General features: G+C 37.2%; 1 protein-coding gene across 1 annotated transcript; it reads right to left on the reverse strand.

Annotated features, from left to right (window-relative positions):
- Window positions 1-2,553: 2,553 nt before the first annotated feature.
- Window positions 2,554-26,608, reverse strand: CRISP1 (cysteine rich secretory protein 1). Its single transcript, XM_054722335.1, has 8 exons — window positions 26,529-26,608; window positions 19,041-19,116; window positions 17,005-17,133; window positions 14,156-14,246; window positions 12,922-13,070; window positions 8,374-8,471; window positions 6,282-6,370; window positions 2,554-3,112 (listed from the first exon to the last, which is right to left on the reverse strand). The coding sequence occupies exons 1-8, from the start codon at window positions 26,606-26,608 to the stop codon at window positions 2,985-2,987; spliced, it is 840 nt and encodes a 279-aa protein (XP_054578310.1). The 3' UTR covers window positions 2,554-2,984.
- Between the last annotated feature and the right edge of the window lie 399 nt (window positions 26,609-27,007).

A 27,007-nucleotide genomic window follows, 5' to 3' on the forward strand; every position in this document is an offset into this window, starting at 1 on the left:
AATGTATCCGGCTCTCTCAAAGATAGCTGCATCCAAGTACGCTGTGATGCATTGCTTAGGTCCCTTTCTGCACTTTCCCGCCCCTGCCCCCCGCAGCTGGAAGTCCCGACCAACTCTGTTGTCTGATCTCTCTAAAAACTGTCTTACCTGTGGCCATACACTTCCCTGGTGCAGCATACCACAGTATAATGACTTGGAACACATATAATGTAAAATGATACCTATAATAAGTTTAGTTTACATTGATCCCTTCATAGAGGTGCATATTTTTCCCTTGTGATGAGAACTTTTAAGACCCACATTCCCAGCAAGTTTCAAATACACCATACAGGAGCAGTGTTCATGATAATCATCATGTTGTACATGACATCCACAGTACGTATCTATCTTATAATCAGGACTTTTTATATTTCGGCCACCTTTCTCCTATTCCCATCTCATGCCTCTGGTAACCACAGATTGGATCTCTTTTTCTATTCGTTTGATTTCTGTTTGTTTGTTTGTTTAGGTTCCACAAAGAAGTGAGAACGAATAGTATTTTGTCTTTCTACATCTGCTTTATTTCACTTAGCATGATGGCCTCCAGAGCGCTCTATGTTGTGGCAAATGACAGGATATCCCCTTTTATGGCTAAGCTGTAACCCACTGCATAAATATTTCACATTTTTCTTTACCATTTATCTGTAAATGGATACAGGCTTTCCCCCAACACCCCCCTCCCTCATGTTTGGCTATTGTAAATAATTTTTCAATGAACAAGGATGTGCATATAACTTTTTCATGTCATGGTTTTGTTTTCTTTGGATAAATATCCAGAAGTGAATTTTTTAGGGATTTTTTCTTCTTTATATAAACTTTCAGAAAAGAAGAGCACAGTTATGGAAAATATCCTGAAACTGAAAACAAAATACCAGGTACCAGGCTGTCTGGGTAGCCATACAATACACTTCACCAATTTCTTTAATGTTCGGATTCAGTAGTATTTACATCTTTATATGAAACTAGTGGCCTGGTGCACAAAATTCATGCATGGGAGGGGGGTGTTCCTCAGCCCAGCCTGCCCCCTCTCCAATCTGGGACACCTCGAAGGATGTCCTACTCCTTGTTTACAGGGATCGGGCTTAAACAGGCAGTCAGACATCCCTCTCACAATCCGGGACTGTTGGCTCCTAATCGCTCACCTGCCTGCCTGCCTGCCTGCTCGCCCACAACTGACCCCCACCTCCGGCCTGCTTGCCCCCAAGTGCCCCCTCTGCGAGCCTGATCACCCCTAACTGCTCCCCGTGCCAGTGTTCTCACCCCCAACTTCCTCCCCTGCCAGCCTGCTCACCCCCAACTGCCCCCCCTGCTTGCCCCTACCTCCCCTCCCCACTGTCCTGCTCACCCCCAACTGCCCCCCTACTGGCCTGCTCTCTCCAAACTGCCCCCCTGCTGTCCTGATCACCTCCAACTGACCCCCACTGATGGCCTGCTCACCTCCAACTGGCCCCCATGCTGGTTTGCTTACCTCCAACAGCCCCACTCCCCACCAGCCTAATCACCCACAACTGCCATCCCATCCTGGCCTGATCATCCACAACTGCCCTCTCCTCTTGGCCTCTAACCACCTCTACATCGGCCCCGCCACCATGGCTTTGTCCAGAAAAATGACCGGAAGGTCTCCCAGTCTAATTAGCATATTATCCTTTTATTAGTATAGATAAAGGCCTGGTGCACAGGTGGGGGCCGGCTGGTTTGCCCTGAAGGGTGTCCCAGATTAGGGTGGAGGTTTCTTTGGGGCATGGGGTGTCCTGGGCAAGGGACCTGTGGTGGTTTGCATGCTGGCCATGCCCTCATGGGATGAGGGTCCGCGCTAGGGGGCTGTGGCCAGCCTGGGTGATAAGTGAGTACTGTTTTCAAGCTGGCCATAGCCCCTTCAGGGTGGGGGGTCCCGCTGGGGTGCTTGGCCAGCCTGGGTGAAGAGTTGATGGCTGTTTGCAGACTGGCCATGCCCCCCAGCGACCCAAGCTCCCAGCCACTCCTTTTTTTTTTTCAGTGCCTCCTTGAGTGGAGACCAGGGCCAGCTGCAAGCAGGTATCTGGGATTTATTTATCTTCTATAATTGAAACTTTGTAGCCTTGAGTGGAGGCTAGGGCAGGCCAGGGCAGGAAGCTTGGCTTCCTCCATTGTCAGGGGCAACCCAAGCCTCCTGCTTGCTCAAGCTCCGTGGCCACTGCCATCTTAGTTGGGTTAATTTGCATATTTTCTCTGATTGGCAGGTGGATATAGCGGAGGTATGGTCAATTTGCATGCTTCTCTTTTATTAGATAGGATGAGGAAGACAATACCCTCCATATTTTATGAATTACACTTTGTATATAATCAGTGCTGAATCCATATTTTGTTCAATTAAGGGCACACAGGTTTTTTTCTGCTTTGCAAATGTGTAGTTAAAGCAGTGAAACAATAACACACTTAAACCACTTGCAATTAGGCAATATTTACCTTGCTATTAATGAGCCTGGGCTCTTTGTTTGCTTTGTAAATTACTTTAATGATTGACTTAATATAGAAGTAAAGTTGCAAAGTGAAGAATTATTAGTTCATGTACATTTGCAGGGAAGACAAACACCAGGCTCATTGGAGATGAGAGAAAGCAGGAGAAGGACTAAAACAGAGAAAGAGGAACCCAGTTATGCCATCAGCTGAATTTTGTCAACTTATAAACATTAACTCACGTGATTTAAATATGGGGCAGGTGTTAAACTGGACCTTTCACTCCAAGAATAAGAAATAAACCAATGTTACTTCAGGGTGTAGCAGGACAGGAGTGGGTGGCACTGGTGTAAATATCTGAGTCCCGTGTATGATTAATGAAAATTAGGATCTCAAGTATAATTAAAACCAAATGAAATTCAGCAACAACTACTGGAGCAAAGTAAGGTGGAAGATACAATGCAGCGGACATTTCACTAACAGCATATTACAGTTGTAAGTCACGAGGGTTACTTGATCTCAGTGGTACAAAAGCAAGTGGCTTTGCATTGTAGTGTGACTGACAGGGCGCTGCATCCAGGAAACACTTTCTGTATATGGCAGTTAGTGTATTCATCATAATAGATGCAGGGGTTAGCTGAAAGGAAAAAGCAATGTTATCTGCAACAATCACAGGCAGTGAGTAAAGAGGTCATCTCCTAAAGACATAAACATAAAATTGACCAACAATAGCTCATTAATGTTGATTACCATGAACTAATAAAATTAGAATAGAAAACAGGTAATGAGTTAAATGAAGTCAGTCATTAAAGAAAAACAGATGAAAGTCGCCTCTGATGTTAAACAGGTTGTTTTAATCACTATTTTTTGGTCAGACATATCTAAGCAGATTAGAGATGAGTCACTTGGAGATCATCAACATCATAAACTATCCTATGTAATGAAGACAGAATATGCAAATTGACCGTAACTCCACCACAAAGATGGCAGTGCCCATAGCCAATATGGAGAGAATATGCAAATTGATGTGACAAGGGGAGAGGCAGAAGGCGACCCGGGCCTAAGCAAAGGTGGTGTTGGCAGCCAGGGGAACTAACACCTATTCTTGCACAAATCTTTGTGCATCGGGCCTCTAGTATATAATAAAGTTTTATTTATGTGTTGTATTCTGCTTATATGATGCTCTACCATTTGATAGGTAAGGCATTGCTTTGGATTATTAAAATTAATATACACCCATATATCCTAGGGTTTGTTTCTGGGATCTATTCTATTCCATTGGCACTTGTCTGTTAAACCAGCACCACTCTGATTACTATAGCTTTGTAATAAGCTTTGAAATCAGAAAGTGTACATCATTTAGCATTGTTAGTGAAAAAATTCATACATAGCCAATGTAAAAATTGTATAAAATCTACATGTAGAATAGCAAAAAATCTCAAATAATCTCTTTACCCAGATATTTTCTTATATAACAAGCCAGTGGGCTCTATACTATTAACAAGCACATATGTATATCAGTATTTCTTGAAATCAGCTATCCATCATTATCCCATATTCTTCTGCCATGTAGTATTTTAGAGAAATATGAGGTGAGAGATGTGTTTTTCTTTTTATGTAACATGTTTTTTCTTTGACTTCTCTAAATTGTTTTGATTACACTTTTTTCTTTTATTCTTTACTCTTCCTAGTTTTATTGAGATATAATTGATATATAACATTGTATTCATTTCAGGTGTATAACACAATATTATGATGTCTGTATACTAGTATACTGTGAAATGATTAACAATTAGTTTAGTTAGCATTCATAACCTTACATAGTTATACATTTTTTTCTTCTGATGAGAGCTGTTAGGATTTACTCCCTTAGTAACTTTCAAATATACAATACAATATTTTTAACTATAGGCAAAATACTGCACATTACATGGCCAGAATTTATTCTTCCTCTAACTGGAATTTTATACCTTTTAGTCACCTTAACTCATTCTTCCCGTATCCCATCTCATAGCTTCTGAATACCACCGATCTATTTTCTGTTATGAGTTTGGACTTTTAGATTCCACATATAAGTGAGGTAATATAGAATTCAATATTCTCTGACTGACTCACTTTAACATAATATCTTCAAGGTTCATCCATGTTTTTGCAAATGGCAGTTTCCTTTTTCTTATAGCTGATTAGTATATCACATTTTCTTTATCATTTTATCTGTCAATAGACAGGTTGTTTCCATGCCTTGGCTATTGGTGCTAACAATGAACAGATACCTTTTTGAGTTAGTGTTTTCAGTTTCTTTGGAGAAATACCTACAAGTAGAGTTGCTAGATCATATGATGGTTCCGTTTTGAATTTTTCAAAGACTCTCCATACTATTTGCCAAAGTCACGGCCCCAATTTCCATTTCCATCAACAGTGTCCAAGAGCTCCCTTTTGTCCACATCCTCACCATCACTTATTTCCTGTCCTTTTTATAATAGCCATTCAAATAGGCATGAGGTAACTCATTGTGGTTTTGATTTGCATTTTTCTAATGATTAGTGACGCTAAATGTCTTTTCATGTACCTGATAGGACAGCGTATCAGAGGGTCAAGGACAGTTGCTGTCTTCATTGGAAAATATTTATTTCATTCCTCTGCCCATATTTAACTCAGATTATTTTGTTGTTATTGTTTTGTTTTGTTTTGCTATTGAGTTGTATGAGTTCTTTATATATTTTGGATATTAACCCTGAATCAGATATGTGATTTGCAAATACTTTCTCCCATTTTGTAGGTTGCTTGTTCATTTTGTTGATGGCTTTCTTTTTTTCTGTGCAGAAGCTTTTTAGTTTGATGTAGTCGCATTTGTTTATTTTTGTTTTTGTTGCCTTTGATTTTAGTATCAAATTTAAAAAGTCTTTGCCAAGACCGATATTAAGGAGATTACCTTCAAGTTTTCTTCTAGGAGTTTTATGGTTTCAAGTTTCACACTCAAGATTTTATTCCTCACTGAGTTAAATTTGTAAATGGTGTAAGAGAGTGGTCCTCTTTCATGCTTTTGCATGTCTAGTTTTCTTAACACCATTTATTGAATAGACTATCCTTTCCCCTAGTGTATATTTGGCTCCTTTGTTGTAAATTAATTGATTAAAAATGCATCAGTTTATTTCTGGGCTCTCTCTTTTGTCCCATTGATCGATGTGTCTGTTTTTATGTCAGTTCTATACTGCTCTGATGACTCACGTTTGTAATATAGTTTGAAATCAGGAGTGTGATACCTTCAGCTTTATTTTTTCCCTTAAGATTGCTTTGGCTATTTGGGATTTTTTTGTGTTTTCATACAAATTTTAATATTGATAGTGATATTTCTGTGAAAAATGCTAAAGAAATTTTGATAGAGATTACAGTAAGTCTGTAGATAGATTTGGGTAATATGTACATTTCAGCAATATTAATTCTTACAACACATGAGTGGGTAATATATTTTCATTTATATGTGTCTTGATTTTTTTCGTCAATGTATTATAATTTTCAGTATATAGATCTTTACTGTCTTGCATAAATTTATGCTTAGGTAGTTTATTTTATTTTTTGCTGTAATTGCAACTAGGGATCCTTTTTACATTTTTTTTTTCTGATAGTTTGTTATTTGTGAGTATAAATACAACTAACTTCAGTATATTGGCTTGTATCCTGCAACTTTACTAAATTCAATGTGAATCCCAGCAGATTTTGGTAGAATTGTTAAAATTTCCTATATCTGCAACTAAATTGACTAAAATCAACAGTCAATATTAAGCAAACTGGAATGTAAAACTTACTGCAAAGTTTGTCTTCACAGTTGTTTGGACAATATTCACATGCATTGCCCAGATGATAAGGTATATTCTTTAAGTCAGGTTCATTGCCCCTTAAGAAAAAAAAAGTGGTCTAATAAATTTGAAGTTTAGAAAATACATATATAATGTACTCACTATTTACAATCAACTTTAAAGACAATTTTTTAAAACGACTTGTATATAACAATGATAATCTTTTAGACGAATTTAATATTACTAGACTTTGTAAGTTATACAATGAAAATTTATCTTTTTAAATGTGCAACAGGCAACTATGGTGTCCTAAGAATATTTTGAGGCAGTTTGTACCTGTTTGAACAGTCAAGTCCTAAGTAGAATGACTTTAGAGCCATTTACAATAGGAAATTTTTCTTTATACCCCTAAGTACTTGATAAATAGTCACATGAAAGTACATGGTTCTTAACAATGTTAAAAGTTTTAAGTGAGTGGAGTTGTTCTAAATTTATCTTGCACTATGTTATAAGAAAATTGATACATGTTACTGTCTTTTATTGACACATGAAGAATTATACAAAGTAAACATAAACCATATTTTATTCAACCTAAAGAGCTGGAGGACAGAGTGAGTAGGTAAGACTTTCCAGTTCTGAGATAACTTTAAATTATAGAGAAGACAGGTTTGCCTGCAGATATCTTAAGAAAATAATGTGAATTATAGTTTATTCATACTATAAATACAGTAAATGTTTTGGCTGAAAGAACATTCTATCTAATATTTTTTTCCTTGATCTGTACATTGTGAAAAAATTTACCATATAAAATATATTTATTACTTAATTAAATAAGGGATCATGTCAGATACACCATGAAATCTTTTTGCTAATACACCATGAAATCTTTTTGCTAAGAAAATTTTTCAATCACAACTCCATGCTTTCTATTTCTTTTTGTATTGTCAGCACTTCACCACAGACCACCAACCCCTTCAAAAATTTAGCACAATTTATGGCTTTGAAATGTAAGCAGATCATTATTTTTCTCAGCATTAACTACATAGGTAAAAAATCACAACAAATACTAACTACTAAAATAAAGATGTAATAAGACCAGAAGTAAATCACATGGACCTATTATATGAATATTAGAGGCCCAGGGCACGAATTCGTGCATGGATGGGGTCCCTCAGCCTGGCCGCTGATGGGGACCATCTCGCCTAGTCATGATCAGGGTCAATGGGGGCCAGGGAGGGACCACAGGAGGTTGGCCAGCCAGTTGGAGAGGGACTGTGGGAGGGCTCCAGAGCATGTCCGGCCCTCTAACCCAGTCTTGATGGGTCAGACCCCAGCAGCAAGCTAACCTACCAGTTGGAGAGTCTGTCCCTTGGTAGCCAGGGTACATCATAGCAATGGTCCAGCGGTCGACCCAACAGTCGACCAATCAGCCGGGGACATAAACATATTATGTTTTATTATATAGGATTATATAGGCTGTTATAGAAATTGATTCCACAGTGATTTAGGAGACCTCATTTAAAGTGTAAAGGTGATAGCACATGATCAGCTAAATCATTTTCATTGGTTCATATTAAACATCTTTTTATTGTGCTACACACATGGGAGACAGTGGTAAAATACCATGTGACTCAGGAGCACACCTGCCCTTCATGAAGCAATCAAATTATTTCTTCTAGGAATTGGCACTCACACTGTGGGTAAAATATAAACTTAATTTTTTAAAGAAAAGACATATATTGACAGTTATACTAAAAAGCTAAAGGCAAGAACACTTGGCTTTTTCTGTTTATTCTTAATACTCCATTGTATTTCTGCCCTTGCATTATACTATTACTCTGCATTGTTGAAGTAAATCACCTGGTGTTTACCGTCAGCTAGCTCAGTAACACATAGCTAGACTACTTGTAATATTTCTGAATTTAAATATTCTATTAGTGATATATAGATTTATTTAGAAAAATAGTATGTAAAGAAAAGTGTTTGTGTGTAAAGTTTTAGAAATAGCTAAATAACTGAAATGTAATATTTATTTGATTTTTATTCTCTGTTTGAGAAACTAGAATAAAAGCTATGTGAACCCAGACTGTAGAATACATACTCATGGCAATAATGACAAACATAGAGATACTGAGGTGACAATCTTTTGCAGCATGATGACACACCACAGCCAATGAGGTAAGAGGAAGCCCAAACAATCTGTAAATATAAAGAGATTATGTTGGTAAAATTTGATATTTTCTCAATGATTTTAATATGAATATTGTTATCTATGATTTAAAATAAACATCTTTGCTATTAGGATACTTTCAGCATAGCTATTTAGGAAGTCATAAAAACAGAAAGATTCTGATGTGTCTAGTGGTTGGTAGGAGATGGTTGACATTTTGTTTCCTCACTTGGGTTGGAGGAACTAGAAATGACCTTATTTGCAAGGTTCTAATCTGCTAAGTGCTGCCCCAAGGAATATTCTTTTTTCCATTATTTAGAGCTCAGATGGTAAACTATGCCATAATTCAGTTCCCAGACATGAAAAGACATAGGAAAAAGTGAGTGGATCTAGCTCATTACAACGGAAGGAGAACTGCAAACCCACTGACACCTGGAGCAAAGGACTATGTATGAGGAAATACTCCAGAACATTTAAAGTGCCAACAAGAATGAGAAATTGTGGAAATTAAGGCATTTGAAAACAGCTATGCATTTGGGGAAATGGAAAAAAAAATCAGAGACATGGTCTCAGGCGTGATACTTGCTTAGAAAAATAACAGGAGATCTCTAAGTTTCACCCTGGATTGATCCCCGGTCTCAAAACGTACCCTGTTAATTAATCAAGGTCATTCCTACAAATCAGCAAAGACAGGGAAGAGTTGCTTTTTTGTTCAAATGTCCTATTTTTGACAACAACAAAAGAATCACAAGTTATATAAAGAAATAGAAAAACATGTCCCACTCAAAGAAACAGATGAAATCACAGAAACAGTGAATACACACAGGCATTAGACTTACTACACATAGACTTTAAAACAACTGTCTTAAATGTGCTTAAAGAGCTAAAGAAAAACACAAAAAAAGAAGAAAAATAAATCACGTAACAATATATTTTAAAAATGAGAATGTCAACAAAGATTAAAAACCTTTTCAAGGAACCAAAGAGAAATTCTAGAATGACAAATAGCATAACTAAATTCAAAATACTTACTAGAAGTGATCAATAACAGATTTGAACAGGCAGAAGAAAGCATTGACCAACTATGAGACAGATCATTTGAAATTATTGTATTTGACAGAGGCTAGGGGGTTTGTGGGACCTCATCAAGTAGACCCATATATACATTTTGGGAGTGCAAGCAGGAAAATATAGAACAAAAGGAGTAGAGAGATCATTTGAAAACATTATTGTTTAGGATTTCCCAAATTTGAAAAAATAATTTGAGGTATAAATCCAAGAAAATCAATGATCTCCAAGTAGAATACAACCAGTACTAAGATATATTATATTCAAACTGTCAAAAAATAAAGACTAAGAGAGAATCTTGAAAGCAGAAAAAATACTGTGACTTGTCATGTACAGGAATCTGCAATAAGATCATTAGAGTATTTCTCAGGAGAAAAATCACAGTATAGAAGACAGTGGGTGACACTTTTAAAGTTCTGAAAGAAAAAAATAGTAAACCAAAAATCATATACTGTATCTTACAAAACTGCTATTCAGAAATGAAGGAGAAATTAAGATATTTTGAGCAAAACAAAATTTGTAGGAGTTTATTGCCACTAGTTCTGACTCACAATAAATAGTGAAGAGAATTCCTTGAGTGAAATGAAAAGAAAGTAAATAGTAACTTGAAGACATGTGAAAATATATCTCCAGTAAAGTAAATGCATGGTAAAATGTAAAAACCAAGATCATTGAAATTTTGATCTGTAGTGCTATTTTAAAATTTTTACAGGATTTAAAAATAAATGTACAATAATAATAATGACTCTTTCTTGTAAAAATAATTTGTTGCATAAGCAGGGTGCTGGAATTATAAATGAGCATTTTTTGTATACAATTGGTTATCAGTTTAAAACAGATTATTATATTTTTAGAATATTATATATCATTCACATGGCAACCAAATAGAAAATATCTATAGTAAATGCACAAAAGGAAATGAGGAGGGTATCAATATGTACCACTACAAAAAGTCCACTAAATAAATAAACAAAGATGGTGATGGAGAAAATGAGGGACAAAAAAGAAAAAAAAACAAGACAGTTTCCAAATTGTAAGAAATAAAACACTCTAGCCAATAGCAATGGCATATACTATTGTCAAGTACACATGGAAAAATCTCTAAGATAGACTATATGTCAGACTACAAAACTAATTTTAATATATTTAAAGTCTTAAATGTAAATAAGTATTTTTTTTTCTTATCACAAAGGAATGAAACTAAAAATCAAAAGCTGAAAGAAACTGGAGAATTTACTAATATGTGTATATTAAAAACACAATCTTTATAAGTGGGTAAAAGAGAAATTAAATGGGAAATTAGAAAATACCTTAGGACAAAAAATAAAAAATCAACATACTAAACTTAGGGTTAATGCAGTAAAAACAGTGCTAAGGTACATTTATAGCTCTAAATGGTCACATTAAAGAATAAGATCTCAAATCAATAATATAAAGTTTTAGTTTATGAAACTAGAAAAATATAATAAGTTAAACCCAAAGCTAGCTGAAGGAAATAACATAGGTTAAAGTATAAAGAAAATAAAGAATAAGAAAATCATTAAAACCAAAAGTATTAGCCGAAACCGGTTTGGCTCAGTGGATAGAGCGTCGGCCTGCAAACTGAAAGGTCCCAGGTTCGAATCCTGGTCAAGGGCATGTACCTTGGTTGTGGGCACATCCCCAGTAGGAGGTGTGCAGGAGGCAGCTGATCAATGTTTCTCTCTCATCGTTGTTTCTAACTCTCTATCCCTCTCCCTTCCTCTCTGTAAAAAATCAATAAAATATATTTTTAAAAAATTATAAAAAAAAACCCCAAAAAAACCCAAAAGTATTAACCTTCTTCAAAAAGATCAATACAATTGATAAATTAGCTAGATTAACTAGGGGAAAATAGAATAATCAAATAAATTACATAATAAATATCAGAGTAAAGATAAACAAAATAAAGAAGATAAAAGCAATAGAGAAAATCAATGTTTCTAAGAGATGATTCTTCAAAAAGAGAAACTGCAATACAAAAGTTTTAACAAAATAAAAAAAGTTCTGGCTCTGATCACTTCTCTGGTGAATTATACCAAATATTGAAAGAATAATGGATATCAATAATTTTTAAAGTCATCTAACAGTTTCAAGATGAAAAAATACATTTTAACAATTACTATGAAACCAGTTTTATTCTAATACTGGAGACTGACACAGACACTGCAAAAAAGAGTAAACTACAGTCTTGGGCAGTGTGGCTCAGTTGTTTGAGCATCATTCTATGCACTGAAGGGTCACAGGTTTGATTTTCTATCAGCCAGTTAAGGCGTATGCCCAGGTGGCAGCCTTTTTCATGGTCAGGGTGCACACTGGAGTCAACTGATCAATGTTTCTTTTTCACATCAACATTTCTCTCTCTCTCTCTCCCTTCCCCTTTCTCTCTCTCTAAAATCAATTTAAAGAAGAAAGTAAACTACAAGCAATATCCCATATGAACAATGTAAAACTCCTCAACAAATTAAATTCAGAATCATATTAAAAGTTACATTATTATATTTAAAACTAGAGGCCCAGTGCATGAAATTCGTGCATGGGGGGCGGAGGGGGAGGGTGGTGGTGTCCCTTAGCCCAGCTTGCACCGTCTCCAATCTAGGATCCCTCGAGGGATGTCCAACTGCCCGTTTAGGCCCGATCCCAGGCAGTTGGACATTGCTTTCACAATCCAGGACTGCTGGCTCCCAACTGCTTGCCTGCTTTCCTTCCTGATTGCCCCTAACTGCTTCCACCTGCCAGCCTGATCACCACCCCCAACCACTCCCCTACCAGCCTGAATGATGCCTAACTGCTCCCCTGCCAGCCTGTTTGCCCCCAACTTTCCTCCTCTGCCGGCCTGGTCACCCCTAACTGCCCTCCCCTGCAGACTTGATTACCCCCAACTGCCCTCCCTTGCAGTCCTGGTCCCTCCCAACTGCCCTCCCCTGCTGGCCATCTTGTGGTGGCCATCGTGTGTCCACATGGGGGCAGCCATCTTTGACCACATGGGGGCAGCCATCTTGTGTGTTGGAGTGATGGTCAATTTGCATATTACTCTTTTATTAGATAGGCTAGATTATTTTACCACAATAAAAATAAACTGGAAAGAAGGGGATTCTCTATATTGTTATAATTATTTTCATTCTTATCAAATATAACATAAATTACATTGATATATTAATATTGATGTTTACTTCTCAGAAAATCAATTATGCAAAGAAGGAAAAATCATCTCTAAGTTCTTTATTAATGGAATCACATTTCCTTGAGTTGAAATTTATAAGAGGAATTCAGTATGTCAAGTATAAGTTTGAAAAAGTGGGTAGAATGATTGCTCTTGGTTATTAGTCACCTATTTTCACACATGATCATAGTTGCTTAAGCAATATACATATTTGCCAGTTCACAAGTTACCTGAGTGTAATGATCAACTGTGTTTTCCTCATCTGTTGATGACCAGATACCATACCGAAAATAATTAGACTCATTGTGCCAGATTCGAATCACATCTGTCCATGAGATAGGATAAGAAGTCAAATGCATATTTTCTCCACAAAAAGTATCTGAAATAAGGGAAAAGGGTTGGGTCATACTCTAAAATTTTGAAATTACTTTATAAGAATGACTTCCTTATTTTTACTTTATAATTGTTTTGCTGGCTATCCAAGCAATATCTTATAAGAGGAGGCAGCTCAGTGGCATCTCTGCTGGCAATCTTCTCTCTCTTGGATGAGTACACTTCTGGTGAGACATTGACAGCAGGAGATGATGCCGAGGCTTAAAAATCAAATCAGTCAACATTTCAGTCTTTGTCATCTCCAAGCTGATAAGAAGGGTGAAATCAGTCAGAGCAGACTATGAGTTATAACAGGACCCATGGTTTGAAAGGATCCACACAAAAGTATTTATCATGTAAAGTCCTTGAAATAAGCACTTACTCAGTTAGCCATCCCTCTTGTGAGGTGAGTTCTAATAAAAAATGGCGTTCAGGAGTGATCTGCACTTCTCTGGGGAAGAGAAGACTTGCAGTGCTAATTCATTGCTCAACAATATTGGACAAATATGCCCAATAAATTACAAAAAGTGGAGGTTTCATTAGTATTTTTTAATATTTTGTGATAAAGAAATATCTCATAAATATTATTAATCTCTGCATTAGTAGGAAGTAGCATTGGCTTTCCTGGAAACTAACAGTGACTCACCTACTATAGATGCCATGAGATAGACTCATGTTTGAGCACCTACAATTGTTTTTCTGGGAAGCTCAGGAGAGTTGAATATAACTTCTCAACTGTACTAGTGCTCCAAAGCTTAGGTATGGTGATATTGGGGGTAGCTGAAAGAACTGCAAAGAACTAGCTATTCAGCTGTCCATATAGTCATCATTGTATTACTCAACTATTCTGTAACACTGAGAGCTTTGATTCTCTCCTTCTGATAAGTAGAATCTGAAATTTGAAAAATTGAAAGTCCAAATTAAACAATTAATAATAATGAAATAGTATTATTATAAGCAGCGGGCCACAACTCACTGTCATTTATGGGGCAAATGTAAACACAGATGGCATGACTTAAATTACCTTTCCAGGTGGCTTAGCAATCCCTGAGGACCTATGAACACAAAGGTGAGTCATAGACATACACCTACTTGTAATTCTTCTCTTAAGTGCGTTGCTCTGCACCACGTCACAATACTTTGACAATTCTCTGGCATTTTGTGCAGCTTCTTCATTCCAACTCTACAGCGACAAAGTAGAATACAAACACGTGATCTTAACATTTCCATAATAAGATTCCAATTAATTCTTATTAAGAATCCAAGGTGAGAAATATACTCAATTTAAATAATTAAAGATAATTTAAATAATTATACTGCTTTAAATAGTCTAGTTGAAAGAGAAAGACAAAACTTTCAATTCATTCTTTTAGCCTTTACGCTTTCAAAATCAAATGTGGTAATATATTTCAGATGTAGTTTCTATCTCAGAATTATTAAGAAGTTAAGTAAATACTTCCTGGAAAACATACCAGGGAGTATGTTTTTAACCATTGTTAGCAATCCTTCCCATCACTCATTAGTAACTATCATTTAGTCTCTTGTAACCGTAGTTTCTTCCTCTGTAAAATGTAATCCATACTTCATACCCAATAATTTGTTCAAAAACTTTAATATAATTGATGCAATACAATTGTGATGTGATCAATCTTATGTTACATGTTCAGTAAATAAATGTTGTCTGTGATTAGAAGCAAGTATAGTGTCACATATTTCCTATAAAATTGTGTATAATAAAGATTATAGCTAATACTACATGCCAGGATGGGTACCCAATTCTATATGTATATCCTCTCATTTTCACTCACAGGTTGCTAGTCATACATACTGTGATGCACTACCCTGGTCCCCCTCTGAACTGAAGCACTTATTTCCTCTTAAGCTGAGAGTGCTGCCCAGAGACAACTTGACTATTGCCTGTGCTCCCTAAAGTTGTCCTTATCCATGAGCATAATCCCTTCCCTGGGGTAGCCCATATCCAACAACCAGCACACATGGAAATTGTACCTTCTAGGACACTTCCCTCCAACTCAGGACAGTTCAGATGGCTTGTCCTGGTTGTATAGTTTCCCATGGGATTAGCTAAAGCCTCTGCTGGGACTGTGTCACAATCACATTCCTCAGTAAGCCCAATGATGCTTCTCGCTCTCCATCCATAGGTAAGTGTAAATCTGGAAATTGCTCCCCAATAAATATCCTGCATGCTAATTTCCATCTCAGAGTCAGCTTATCTTATGGTGTAAATTAACGGCAGCATTCATTACACAGAGTCTGTTGTTCAGACCTCTTTGAGGATGCTCTATAGGACATTATGTTGATAAGATACTCTGTTTTTTGTGATACTAGGACAACCCTGATTAAAAAAAGCAAGTGAGTGTTTACGGTTATTGTACCAAAGTCATGAATTCTGGTTTTGACAAGTGGTTCTGTTTAATCAGGTCCTTGACCACTTTACAGAAACTCTTTTTTTTTTAAACCCCTGGCTGGCAGTGGTGATGGGTACTTCAGCCATACTGTCTGTAATTCTATCCCTTTCTTTCTATCCAGGTCCTGTGAATTGTTTATGGAACAGCTTGATTCCCATATTCACTTTACAATGTTACCCAGCTTTACTGCTGCATCTAATTGATCATTTTGTTGCTCTCTTATACCTTTGCAGTTTAGCCCTAGAAGATAGCCATTCTTATAGTCTGTTTCCATTATATAAACCTTTAATCCACAATAATAAAACATAGCAGTGGCTATATATTCTATTTACTCTATAACTTCTTTAGTACCTCCTCGCTACACTTATTTGCTCTTCTGGAAACCAAGGAGTTTGGACCATGTTCATCCTAAGGGAAGTATCTAATTAAGAGCAGGTGCCTGGAGCTGGCCATTTGTAGTCGACGCTGTACTGATGCAGTATTTATGACTGGAGAAGCTACCTAATTTCTCAAGATTCAAATTAATCATCTGCAAAATGGTAATGATAGTATCTAAACACAGATTATTGAATTCAGTGAATTAATATAATAGGTTCTGGAAGAGTGCCTGTCAGTGGTAAGCACAAGATGCATGTCAGTTGCAGCACTCACAGTATAACAATGCCTATGATAGCTTTTGGTTTCTAGTGGAAAGACAATTCTCTCTCCTTTCATGAGATGCAAGGGAGCTGGAAAATAGATTTGTCAGAATTTGTTTACCTGCCTGCATCACCTGGCTTAGCGTCTGGACATCATTATTCTCAGAAGAGTGTCTTACCATTGATGACAGCTATGAAAGGCCTCAATAACTTGTAAGCAAAGGTTTCTATACTGACAACACTGACTGGCTGCATCCGCATCAGCTGGGAACTTGGCCTGGTCTCCACCCCAGACCTCCTAAATCAAGGTCTCAGAGAGCAGGGCCCAGGGCCCTGTGCTGTACCGAGTTCTTCAGGCGACCCTTAAGCACACTGGAGTTTGAGAAGCTCTGTCCTAGGGCACAGTGTGAATGAAGTCAGGCAGTTTGAATTGGGATTGTTGCTCTGTCATTTACTAACTGTAGGATTTGGGAAAATTTGCTTACCTTCCCTGGGCCTCTCTTTCTTCTGCTAGGCCATAGGTGTTGCTTGTGAAGACCCGACTTTTAGTATATTGAAAGTGACTAGAGCCGAAACCGGTTTGGCTCAGTGGGTAGAGCGTCAGCCTGCGGACTCAAGGGTCCCAGGTTCGATTCCGGTCAAGGGCATGTACTTTGGTTGCGGGCACATCCCCAGCAAGGGGTGTGCAAGAGGCAGCTGATCGATGTTTCTCTCTCTATCCCTCTCTCTCTATCTCTCTATCCCTCTCTCTTTCCTCTCTGTAAAAAATCAATAAAATATATTTAAAAAAAAAGAAAGTGACTAGAACTTAATAAAAACTCAGGAAGCACCATTGCTATTATTTTCATCATTTCTATTGCTTTTTGATTAATCTTACCATTTTCAGCATGTTCGCGGCTGGTGGATCCACTGCTCTCCTGAGGGCGTTATGTAAATTAACAATTTCTGTTTGGACAGCTAGCAATTCAGTAAGGACTGAATCATATGGAACTTTACCTGCATTTACCTGTTACCAGAAAATGATTAATTAGCCTTACTTCTTTGAAGTGGAATTTTTCATGTACCATCTATTACTTGCAGACCTATACACAATTTTAATTCATAGGTTATATTGAATAAATAATGATAAACAGCATTTTACAATTTTTCATCTCAGGGTGTTACCTTCCATTTCTTCAGTGCTAGTTTTGAGGATTTCTGAATGTCAGTATGACATTATACAAGTCTATAGAATAGTGCAATAGTCTGTGGTGGGGAATTTTGAGATTTATAATTGGTACTTTAGACCACATTGAAGCAGTTGTTATTGGGCAATATGAACCACAATAATCTTGATAGCAAACCTTTTTCTGACTGACTTTGCTTCCTTGGCTCATTCCTCACAACACCTCCAAGTGTCTTCTTTGCTTCCCAAATAAAAACCATTTACATGTTCGTCTTCTTCATATGAGAAAACAGTAATATTTGTATCTGTAAGTGTAAAATAGGATTCAAGCCCTGCTGGTGTGCCTAAGTTGTTGAGTGTCAATCTATGAACCAGGAGGTCATGATTCTATTCCTGGTCAGGGAACATACCCAGGTTGTTGGCTTGATCCCCAGTAGGGAGTGTGCAGGAGGCATCTGATCAATGATTCTCTCTCATTGATGTTTCTATCTCTCTCTTTCCCTTCCTCTCTGAAATCAATGAAAATATTTTATATAGGATTCAAATCAGCTACAATCCACAATTTGTGACTTTTTACAAAAAATTGTTTATCTTTATCTGCAACTCACCAAGAAGAAAGATAAATATCCTTAATATTTTAGGTTACCATTAATTGTAATAAAGAGTGGCTTATTTATATTACACATCTGATTTATCCTATCTAGCATATAAAAATATAAAAGCCATCTTCTATACCAAAGCTATTGATTTCCTCTCATAATAAAAATGATTTGGGAAACATTAAAAATGTCATATTTTCTTCATATCATTGAGGTATTTAGAGGTACACATTAGAGCACAACATATATGGGACTTCTTCATAATTACACCATTGAGCATTTTGTTTCTGTTTCTGATTGTTGAAGTTCTTGTTTTTAATAAGTAGTGAGATTCAGGCCTTATATATTCACTCCAATGCTAATCACTCCTTACTCTTCTCACTTTACCGTTGGCATCATTAATTTTATATTTTCTTTTGATGTGTTGCAATCTTGTTATAGTTACAAATCAGATAGCTCAGTTTGGATATTAATGGAATAGTTACCTTTTCTGGGTCAACAAAACAAAAGAGTGTTGTTGTTTTTTCTATTTAGTCAAGGAAAATACGTGGATAAATTATAAATAATTAATTTTTGCCCTACATTCTCAACTTTTTGAATTACCCAGGGGGATTATAATAAAACAGGCATGGGCCCATGGAATCAAACTACTTAGGTGTACTTTAGGCTCTGCCACGTCCTAGTTATCTGACCTTGGCTACATGACTTAACCTTTCTCTCTAACAAGGGATTAAGAATAGTACTTGCTGCTCTGGCCACTATGGGTAGGTGGTTGGAGCCCGTGCCTGTGCACTGAAGGATTTTAGGTTCAATTCCTGGTCAAGGGTACATACCTGGGTTGCAGATTCAATTCCAGGCCCTGGTCAGGGCACCTGCAGAAGGCAACCAAACAATATGTTTCTCTCACATCGATGTTTCTCTCTGTCTCTTTCTCTCCTCCTTCCACTCTATCTTAAAAGCAATGGGGAAAAAATATCTTTGGGCAAGGATTAACAAAACAAAATAAAAGAATAGAACTTGCCTAATGGGACTATGGTGAGAGCTAGGTGAATAATAGACATAACATCCTCACATAGTGCCTGTAACAAAGTGAGTGTACTTCAGGGTTAGCTCTATTTCTTCTGGAAAATAATTATGAAATATACAAACCCCAGATATTCTTATAATCAAACCAGGCAGAAAGCCAGCAGCAGCAGCAAAAAACAAGAAGTGTTTCATTTTTATCCTGGAAAGAACAGCAACATAATTTTAGATTACTGTCAATTCCTGAGATAAAGTTTTATAATTAGACTTTCTTTAAATTACTTTCATTTATAGCAACATATATATGTGTATATATATATATGTGTGTGTGTGTGTATATATATATATGTATATATACATATATATATCCTATCTAATAAAAGGGTAATATGCAAATTAACCATAATTCTGTCACAAAGATGGTGGCGCCAATAGCCACAAGATGGCGGCACCCAGTGCTTTCAGGCCTTCCACAGTTGGGGGAAGGCTGCTGAGAGCTGGCAGTGTGAGCTGCCTGGAGGAATGCTTGCTTTGTCTCCATGCCCAGCTCGGGCTGGCCCCCCTGGAGCCGGAGTGGACACGGACAGGGACAGGGGGGCTGGCCCACAGCCTCAGCAACCAAGCACAAGCCCAAAGAGGAGATGGCAGGCTCGCCTCCTGAGGAATCCCACGGGTCCTTCCCACCTCCCATGGAATAGGCTCAGGTCCCTCCCTGCTCCCGTGGAAGTGTGCAGCTCCCTCCCTGCTCCGGTGGAATGAACATGGGTCCCTCCCACCTCCCGTGAAAGTAGCACAGATCCTGGCGGCATGCTGCGGTTCCACTGGTTCCCGCAGAGGTAGTGGGTGGCCTACTGTGTGCGATCGGCTACTAGTGTGTGTGTGTGTGTGTGTGTGTGTGTGTGTGTATATATATATATATTTATATATATATATATATATATGACATATACACTGAGTGGCCAGATTATTATGATATCTGAACGCATAATAATCTGGCCACTCAGTGTATATCCTATATAAAAAAAAGCTAATATGCAAATTGTCCCCTCAACCAGGAGTTCGACCAGCAGGCAGGCCGGCCAACCACCCATGTCCCCTCCCCCTGGCCAGGCTGGCCGGATCCCACCCTTGCATGAATTCATGCACTAGGCCTTTAATATATAATATCTATAGTATAATATATATACTAGCCGTCCATTGCAGGAATACTTCAAGAATAGGGCTTCCTACAGCCTGAGCGAAGCTCCCACCCATCTCCGCTGCCTCGCTCCCACCCGTCTCCGCTGCCTCGCTCCCTCCCATCTATGCTGCCTCGCTCCCTCCCTTCTCTGCTGCCTCGCTCACTCCCTTCTCCCCTGCCCCGCCTGCTTCCCTCTTTTCTCTACCGCCCCGCTTGCTTACTTCTCTGCAGCTTTGCTCCCTTCTGCAGTGCTTCGCTTCCTTCTCCACTGTCTTCAGTCTTCACTCTGCGCCTGGATATGCAAGTTACTGCCATCTTGGCTGGGTTAATTTGCATATCACTCTTGATTGGCTGGTGGGCGTGGCTGGTGGGTGTAGCGGAGTGATGGCTAATTTGCATATTACTGTTTTATTAGATAGGATGACATATACACTGAGTGGCCAGATTATTATGATCTGAATGCATAATAATTTGGCCACTCAGTGTATATGTGTATATATATATATATATATATATATATATATATATACTGGGCCTTTAATATATACTATATTATATTAATATAGTATATATTATATATATATATATATATATATACATACATATATATATATATATGTATATATATATATATTAAAGGCCCAGTGCATGAATTCGTGCAAGGATGGGGTCTGACCAGCCTGGCCAGGGGGAGGGGACATGGATGGTTGGCCGGCCTGCCTGCTGGTCGAACTCCTGGTTGAGGGGACAATTTGCATATTAGCTTTTTATTATATAGGGTATACACTGAGTGGCCAGATTATTATGCATTCAGATATTATAATAATCTGGCCATTCAGTGTATATGTACTTATTTATACACACATTTATATATTCATAAGTTGTTATTATTTATGTTAGGCTCCTGATCAGGCTGTCTGTAATATCTGTTGTTGCATTTTCTGAGGGGCATTTTTTGGGGATGGTGTGTATGCTCTTTTTGTTATGATGTTTTAGGGTATACACTAACGTGCACCTTAATTATACCTGCAAAAGCTGTTATAAGAGTTTTAAGATATACCAAAAATATTATTTATTTCACATCAATTAAACCACTGGTGGTATTGACAATTTAAAGATTTTGTCTTTTAAGTCTTTCCCCCCCCCCGCTTTATGGACAAATTCAGTGCTTAGAATTACATATAAGCACATAATATTTACAAAATATTATTTACTTCTTTCCCAGAATTTCTATCATGATTCATTATGATCATTATTTTGATAATGTAAATGACTTATACTGTACTTAATAAAATATTGGCTAAAGTTTGATTTTAGGCTGTTAATATTTTTCTCTGTAAGCAATGCTATGAATACATTGTTTATGTGAAGTTCAAATATCTACCTGGAGCAACTGAGTTAAAACATGAAGATAAAGGTTAATACTTGGGCATCAGTAGTACGTTAAGCATTTTAGAATGAGGCTTGAAACCAGGTCATTATGAAGCTGTCATCATTGGCTCAGAACTAGTATGAAAGTGCAGGTTTTGTACTCTCACACAGTTCTCAGATACAGAGTCAAAAGGTGGGGCACGAGAGATGAAAAAATGGCAGGGACCAGGCAGAGATTTAGGCAAACAGCAATCCTGCAGAGGTAATGAAGATGCAGACATCAAGATGTTTGTGGGGGTGGAAAAACAAGTGGGTCCAAGGTTGATACTCCGAGGACCCAGACAGCAGCTTATTCCCTAGAGAATAAGGACAGGATTTGGGCCAGGCCTCCAGAGAAGTCCAAATGGTTCTCCATTACTTGGAGTTCTGCAAATCTAGGACATAAGTATGTCATTTTAACTTAGATATTTAAGGTGCTTGTACTGAGATGAAGGCAGCTCTTCTTTTTTAAAATTTTTATTTTTTTATTTGAGAGAGAGAGAGAGAGAGAGAGAGAGAGTTTTATAATTAGACTTTCTTTAAACAACTTTCATTTATAGCAACATATATATATATGTATATATGTATATATGTGTGTGTGTATATATTTATATATATATATCCTATATAATAAAAGGGTAATATGCAAATCCACTTATCTATACATTCGTAGGCTGACCTTTGCATATACCTGACTGGAGATGGAACCCATAACCTTGTCATATAAGGATGATGCTCTAATCAACTGAGCTACTGCCCAGGGCCAAAGGCAGCTTTTCTGAACAGAAGTATTTCAGAAGCAGCAGAGGTATCATCACCTCATTGGCCTTAGCATTTACTTACACTTATTTTATTCCCAATAGGCAATTTTAAGCCAAACCCTTAAAATATTTTCAGATAATTATACTAGAAACTTGACACAGGATTTAAATTTATTTCCTTACATGGCTGTTTCAGGATGTATTTTCATTAATATATAAACAGAACTTGGATATTTGCAAGCTATAATTAGTTGAAGGAACGATCAAAAATGAGAAGAAAAAATAACTGAGGAGCATTGAGTACTGCCCTCTGGCATGTCCCTAGATAGGCATTCTGACAGGTTAAAGGCTTAGACCACACTGTTTCAGAAAGTACTTCCTGGAAGAACAGTCCCTGCCTTGTCTTAGCCAAAGACTTCATAAGAATAGACAGCACAAGGAATATAGTGTCGATCTTTTTATCTTCTTTGCCTCAGTGAGTTTGTCAATTAAAAATTACTAAGGTAGAACTTACATTTAGTAAAGTACAAAAGTATTAAGTGTAGAGATTGATAACTTTGTAAATATGCACATTCCCATGTAACAACCACCAAAAACAATATATGTAATAGTTTCAGCAGCCAAGAACATCACTGGGTTCCCCTGTCAGTCAGTAACTCTCCAGGGTAAAAACCATTTTGATTTCTATACCAATGGGTTACTTTTATCAGTTTTGAAACTTCATATAAATAAAATATATATTTTTGAATTAATAATCTCTTTTGCTTGATATTCATCCATGGTGCATGTGAAGTTTATTTTTGTTAATAGTTATGTAGTATTCTACTGTATGTTACCAATATAATTTACTTAACCTTTCTATTAGTGAACATCTGTAATAATAAAAGCATAATATGCTAATTAGACTGGACAGCCGAATTACCTTCCAGACGTCATTCCAGACAAAGCTGCAGCAGTGGGGGCCAAGGCAGAGGCAGTTAAGGGTGATCAGGCAGGCAGGTGTGTGGTTAGGGGCAATCAGTCAGGCAGGCAGAGGTATGAGGGGCGATTGGCAGGAAGGCAGGCCAGCAGTTAGGAGCCAGTGGTCCTGGATTGTGAATGGGATGTCCGACTGCTGGTTTTAACCCTAAACTGGCAGTTGGATATCCCCTGAGGGGTCCTGAGTTATGAGAGGGTGCAGGCCAAGCTGAGGGATTCTCCCCCCCCCCCCATCCCATGCACAAATTTTGTGCACTGGGCCTCTAGTTAGTAAATAAAACTTTGATGAACATTTTAAATGTATGTCTTTTGTATATATTATTTTGTACACTTTTTAAAATATATATTCAAGGGTAGAATCATTGGGTCATATGGTATACAAATGTTTTTCTTCAGTAGACACCATCAAATCTTTTCCTAAATGATTTATAAAATATTATGTTTTTTCTTCTCCCATCTTCATATCCTCACCCAGTCTTTTTTAAATTTTATTTTAGATTTTATCCATTATGTTTGTGTAATGGTATATATCACAGCTTTTAATTTGTATTTGTCTAATAATGACTAATGATATTGCACACATTTCTATATGTTTATCAGCCACTTGGTTACCATCTTTGGTGAAATATCTGTCAAATCTTTTGCCCACTGTTGTAATTAGGTTAATTGTATCTTATTGATTTGTAGGAATTCTCCATATGTTCTTGATATGAAGTATTTGTCAATGTATATATTGTACATATCTTTTCTTATTCTGTGGCTTACTTTTTGAACTCTCTTAATTCTATCTTTTATTAAACATAAGCTCTTAATTTAAAAGTGTCCACTTTAATCTCTCTTTCTGGTTAATGCTTTTGTTATGTGTGTGTGTGTGTGTGTGCTCATCCCATTTAAGAAATTCTAGTTATCCCAAAGTTATGAATCATGAAGTCATTTTCTTCTAGAAGCTTGATTCAACATTGATGAAATATTTAAAATGAACAAAGCTGGATGGCTTATACTATCAGAAATCAAGACTTATTACAATGCTGTAGTAATGGAGACAGTACTAGTGGCATAAGTATAGGTAAATTAACCAACGTGACATAATGTAATACAGAAACAGATCCCTGTACACAGCTACCTGATTTATGACAATCTATGAAGTGCCTAGCAACTCCCCAACCTAAAATTTGAAAATAACCTGCCTTCAGTTATAAAATAAGACAGGACCACTGCCTGTTTGACTATGAATCTGGTTATCTTGCCGAAGTGTCATATAGTTCTTGAAATAAAAGATGCTGACCTTGGTTGGCACTTCAAGATCGATGTAACTACATGGTAATCTGCTTAGCCACAATAAGTTCATGATAATAATCTGAATAAGTAACACTGTTTTATATTTGTATAGCATGTCTAAGTTTATGAATTTATTTATTAAAGCATGGAAATAATATTTAGATGATCATTGATGATATAAAGATAAGACTACATGTATTTCTCATTTACCATTTTAATGGTGCTATTAATAGTCATGTATCATTAATCTCACTTTTCAAATAAGTAAACTGACACTCAAAGACATTCTTTAACTTACTCAGGTTGACACAGTTTGTAAAACTCAGTGACCCAAAGAGAACCAGATATATGGTATACAGTGTGCTCTTGTTTTGAAGCAACACTCCATGGAGATATTTGCTCTATGGGGAAGTCAGTGCAAGGAAAGTGCTTATAAGAAATCCAGGAATTTATTGCAGACAAAGGGCATGAGAGCATAACAATCAGAGCAACTTTAGGGCTTGTGAAGATTATGCATCATAATTGTTGTTCCATTTATAGTTTACAATCATAGCAATGTCTTCAAAGGACCTCATCACTCTTAAATGTCCACTGCTGGAGGCTAAGTCCAGCAGCTCATAATAAATGCAAAAAGTCCTCAAAAGGCTGATGGGCTTTGATATTCAGCAGGGCTGAATGCTGCTGGTTGAATAGCTGAGGGCAATTCCCCTAACCTGATAGTCCTTTACTGTTTACCAAACCTTACCTTTGATATGTGTGTCTGCTTTCCTAAAGGGCAAAATGTGTGAATAAAAAGTAGTGGGTCCAGACATTCAGGGGAGCCACTCCACTAGAGAGCTGGTTTCCACCTGGCTTTCCCCAATGCCTTCCAAATTTGTATTTCTTGTCTAGTCTCTATCCATTTATGTCACTGCCCCTTCTCCAGATTCCTGAACCCTTGCTGCTAAAGGACTGTGGCAGTCCACGTTTGGGACAAGCTGCAAAGATTAGCTACATGATTCAGGGGAGCCACAATCAAATAGCAAAAGCTCTGAAAGGGAAAGTGACCCCATGGCCCAGAGGAGAGAGGCAGCTTTATCAGCTTTATCACATGCTGGCATGCATCGATTCCATAAACATTTTTTTCAGTATTAATATGAACCATGCTCTCTTCTAGACACTGCGGATCCATAGAATAACCAAACATAGAAGCCACAATCTCATAAAGTTTGTAATCTAGTACCTGGCAAATAATGCATACAGTGCATTTATGGAAACTGCACTATAAATACCAGAGAATCTGGGAATTAAAAGGTAAAGAGTCCATTTTCCTATGGAACTTCTTGCTCCATAGGAAAACTACCTGCAAGATGAGAACATTCCAAAATAAATTGGTCCAGAAGTGATGTGGAAGCAACTAACTGCCTTAAAAAGTCTGCAAATACTAAGAGTACATCATACCAAATAGTAAAATACTAAATACTCTCGATGGCATTTGTACTAGATGATGATAAATAAATAGGACTTTTAAAGCAAAGGACATTGTTACCCAGAGAGAAACCATATGTGAGAGTAGAAAAATCACTTCAAAACCAGGTATATTCAGTTGTTTTTGACTTAGTTTATTATTCTGAAAACTTGGCAAATGTTTATATTATAAGTGCATTGCCATTTATATTGATGTCTCTGTCTACATGGCTTGCTTGTATCTTTTTCTTCCATTTTGGATAAGGCCTTTCTTCTTTGGAAGAAAAATGACATTATTATTTAATAAAAAATTTCCTCAGATCTTTCCTGAGAAAGGTCAATTGAATATCAACAAGAGAACAAAACAAAATAAGGTAAAGAGTGTGTACTCACGAGTTATTTTGTGTTGTGTGTTGAGGTGGGGGGTATAAAATAAAAAACAAGAGAAAGGTTGCAGGCTCTTGAGACAGAGTTTTCTGGCCTTGCCAACGTGCTCTTAATGAATGCCTGGAAAATGGTCTGTGGCATAGGAGTACTAAATGTCATTTAAAAATCACTCACCAATAGCCGCAAGCATATTGTTGGCGGAAGATGGTATTAAGCTGGAAGTGTGCCAAGCTCAACCAGAAATCATTAAGCATTTTGCAGAGAGAGAATTTTGTATGATCACTGAAGGAAAACTCACAAATTACTGAGCAACTCATTTTCTCCCCTACTGTAAAAAGGAAGCTGGAAAAGAGTTGCATTACTTCGTCAAACCAGCATGGTTTATATATTGGAAATGTATGATTTGTCAGTTATGCTTGCCACACTGCTGTTTATCAAGAAGAGTGTTGATTCAACACCAAATCAAGTGTTTGCGGAAACTTAATTGCTTTGGTTTTATCTGTTGGTCCTGTCAATTCCTGGCATTGCTCTACCCAACACAATGCTGTCTGTATTTATATCATTGATGTCTTCTTCTGGAGTTGCCATCCAGCCTCAAATGCATTTTTTTTTTTAAATTGGGAAGTGTTGGAAAGCAAAGAATAACTTGATTT

The sequence above is a fragment of the Eptesicus fuscus genome, chromosome 10, assembly GCF_027574615.1.
Source record: "Eptesicus fuscus isolate TK198812 chromosome 10, DD_ASM_mEF_20220401, whole genome shotgun sequence".
NCBI classification, from domain to species: domain Eukaryota; kingdom Metazoa; phylum Chordata; class Mammalia; order Chiroptera; family Vespertilionidae; genus Eptesicus; species Eptesicus fuscus.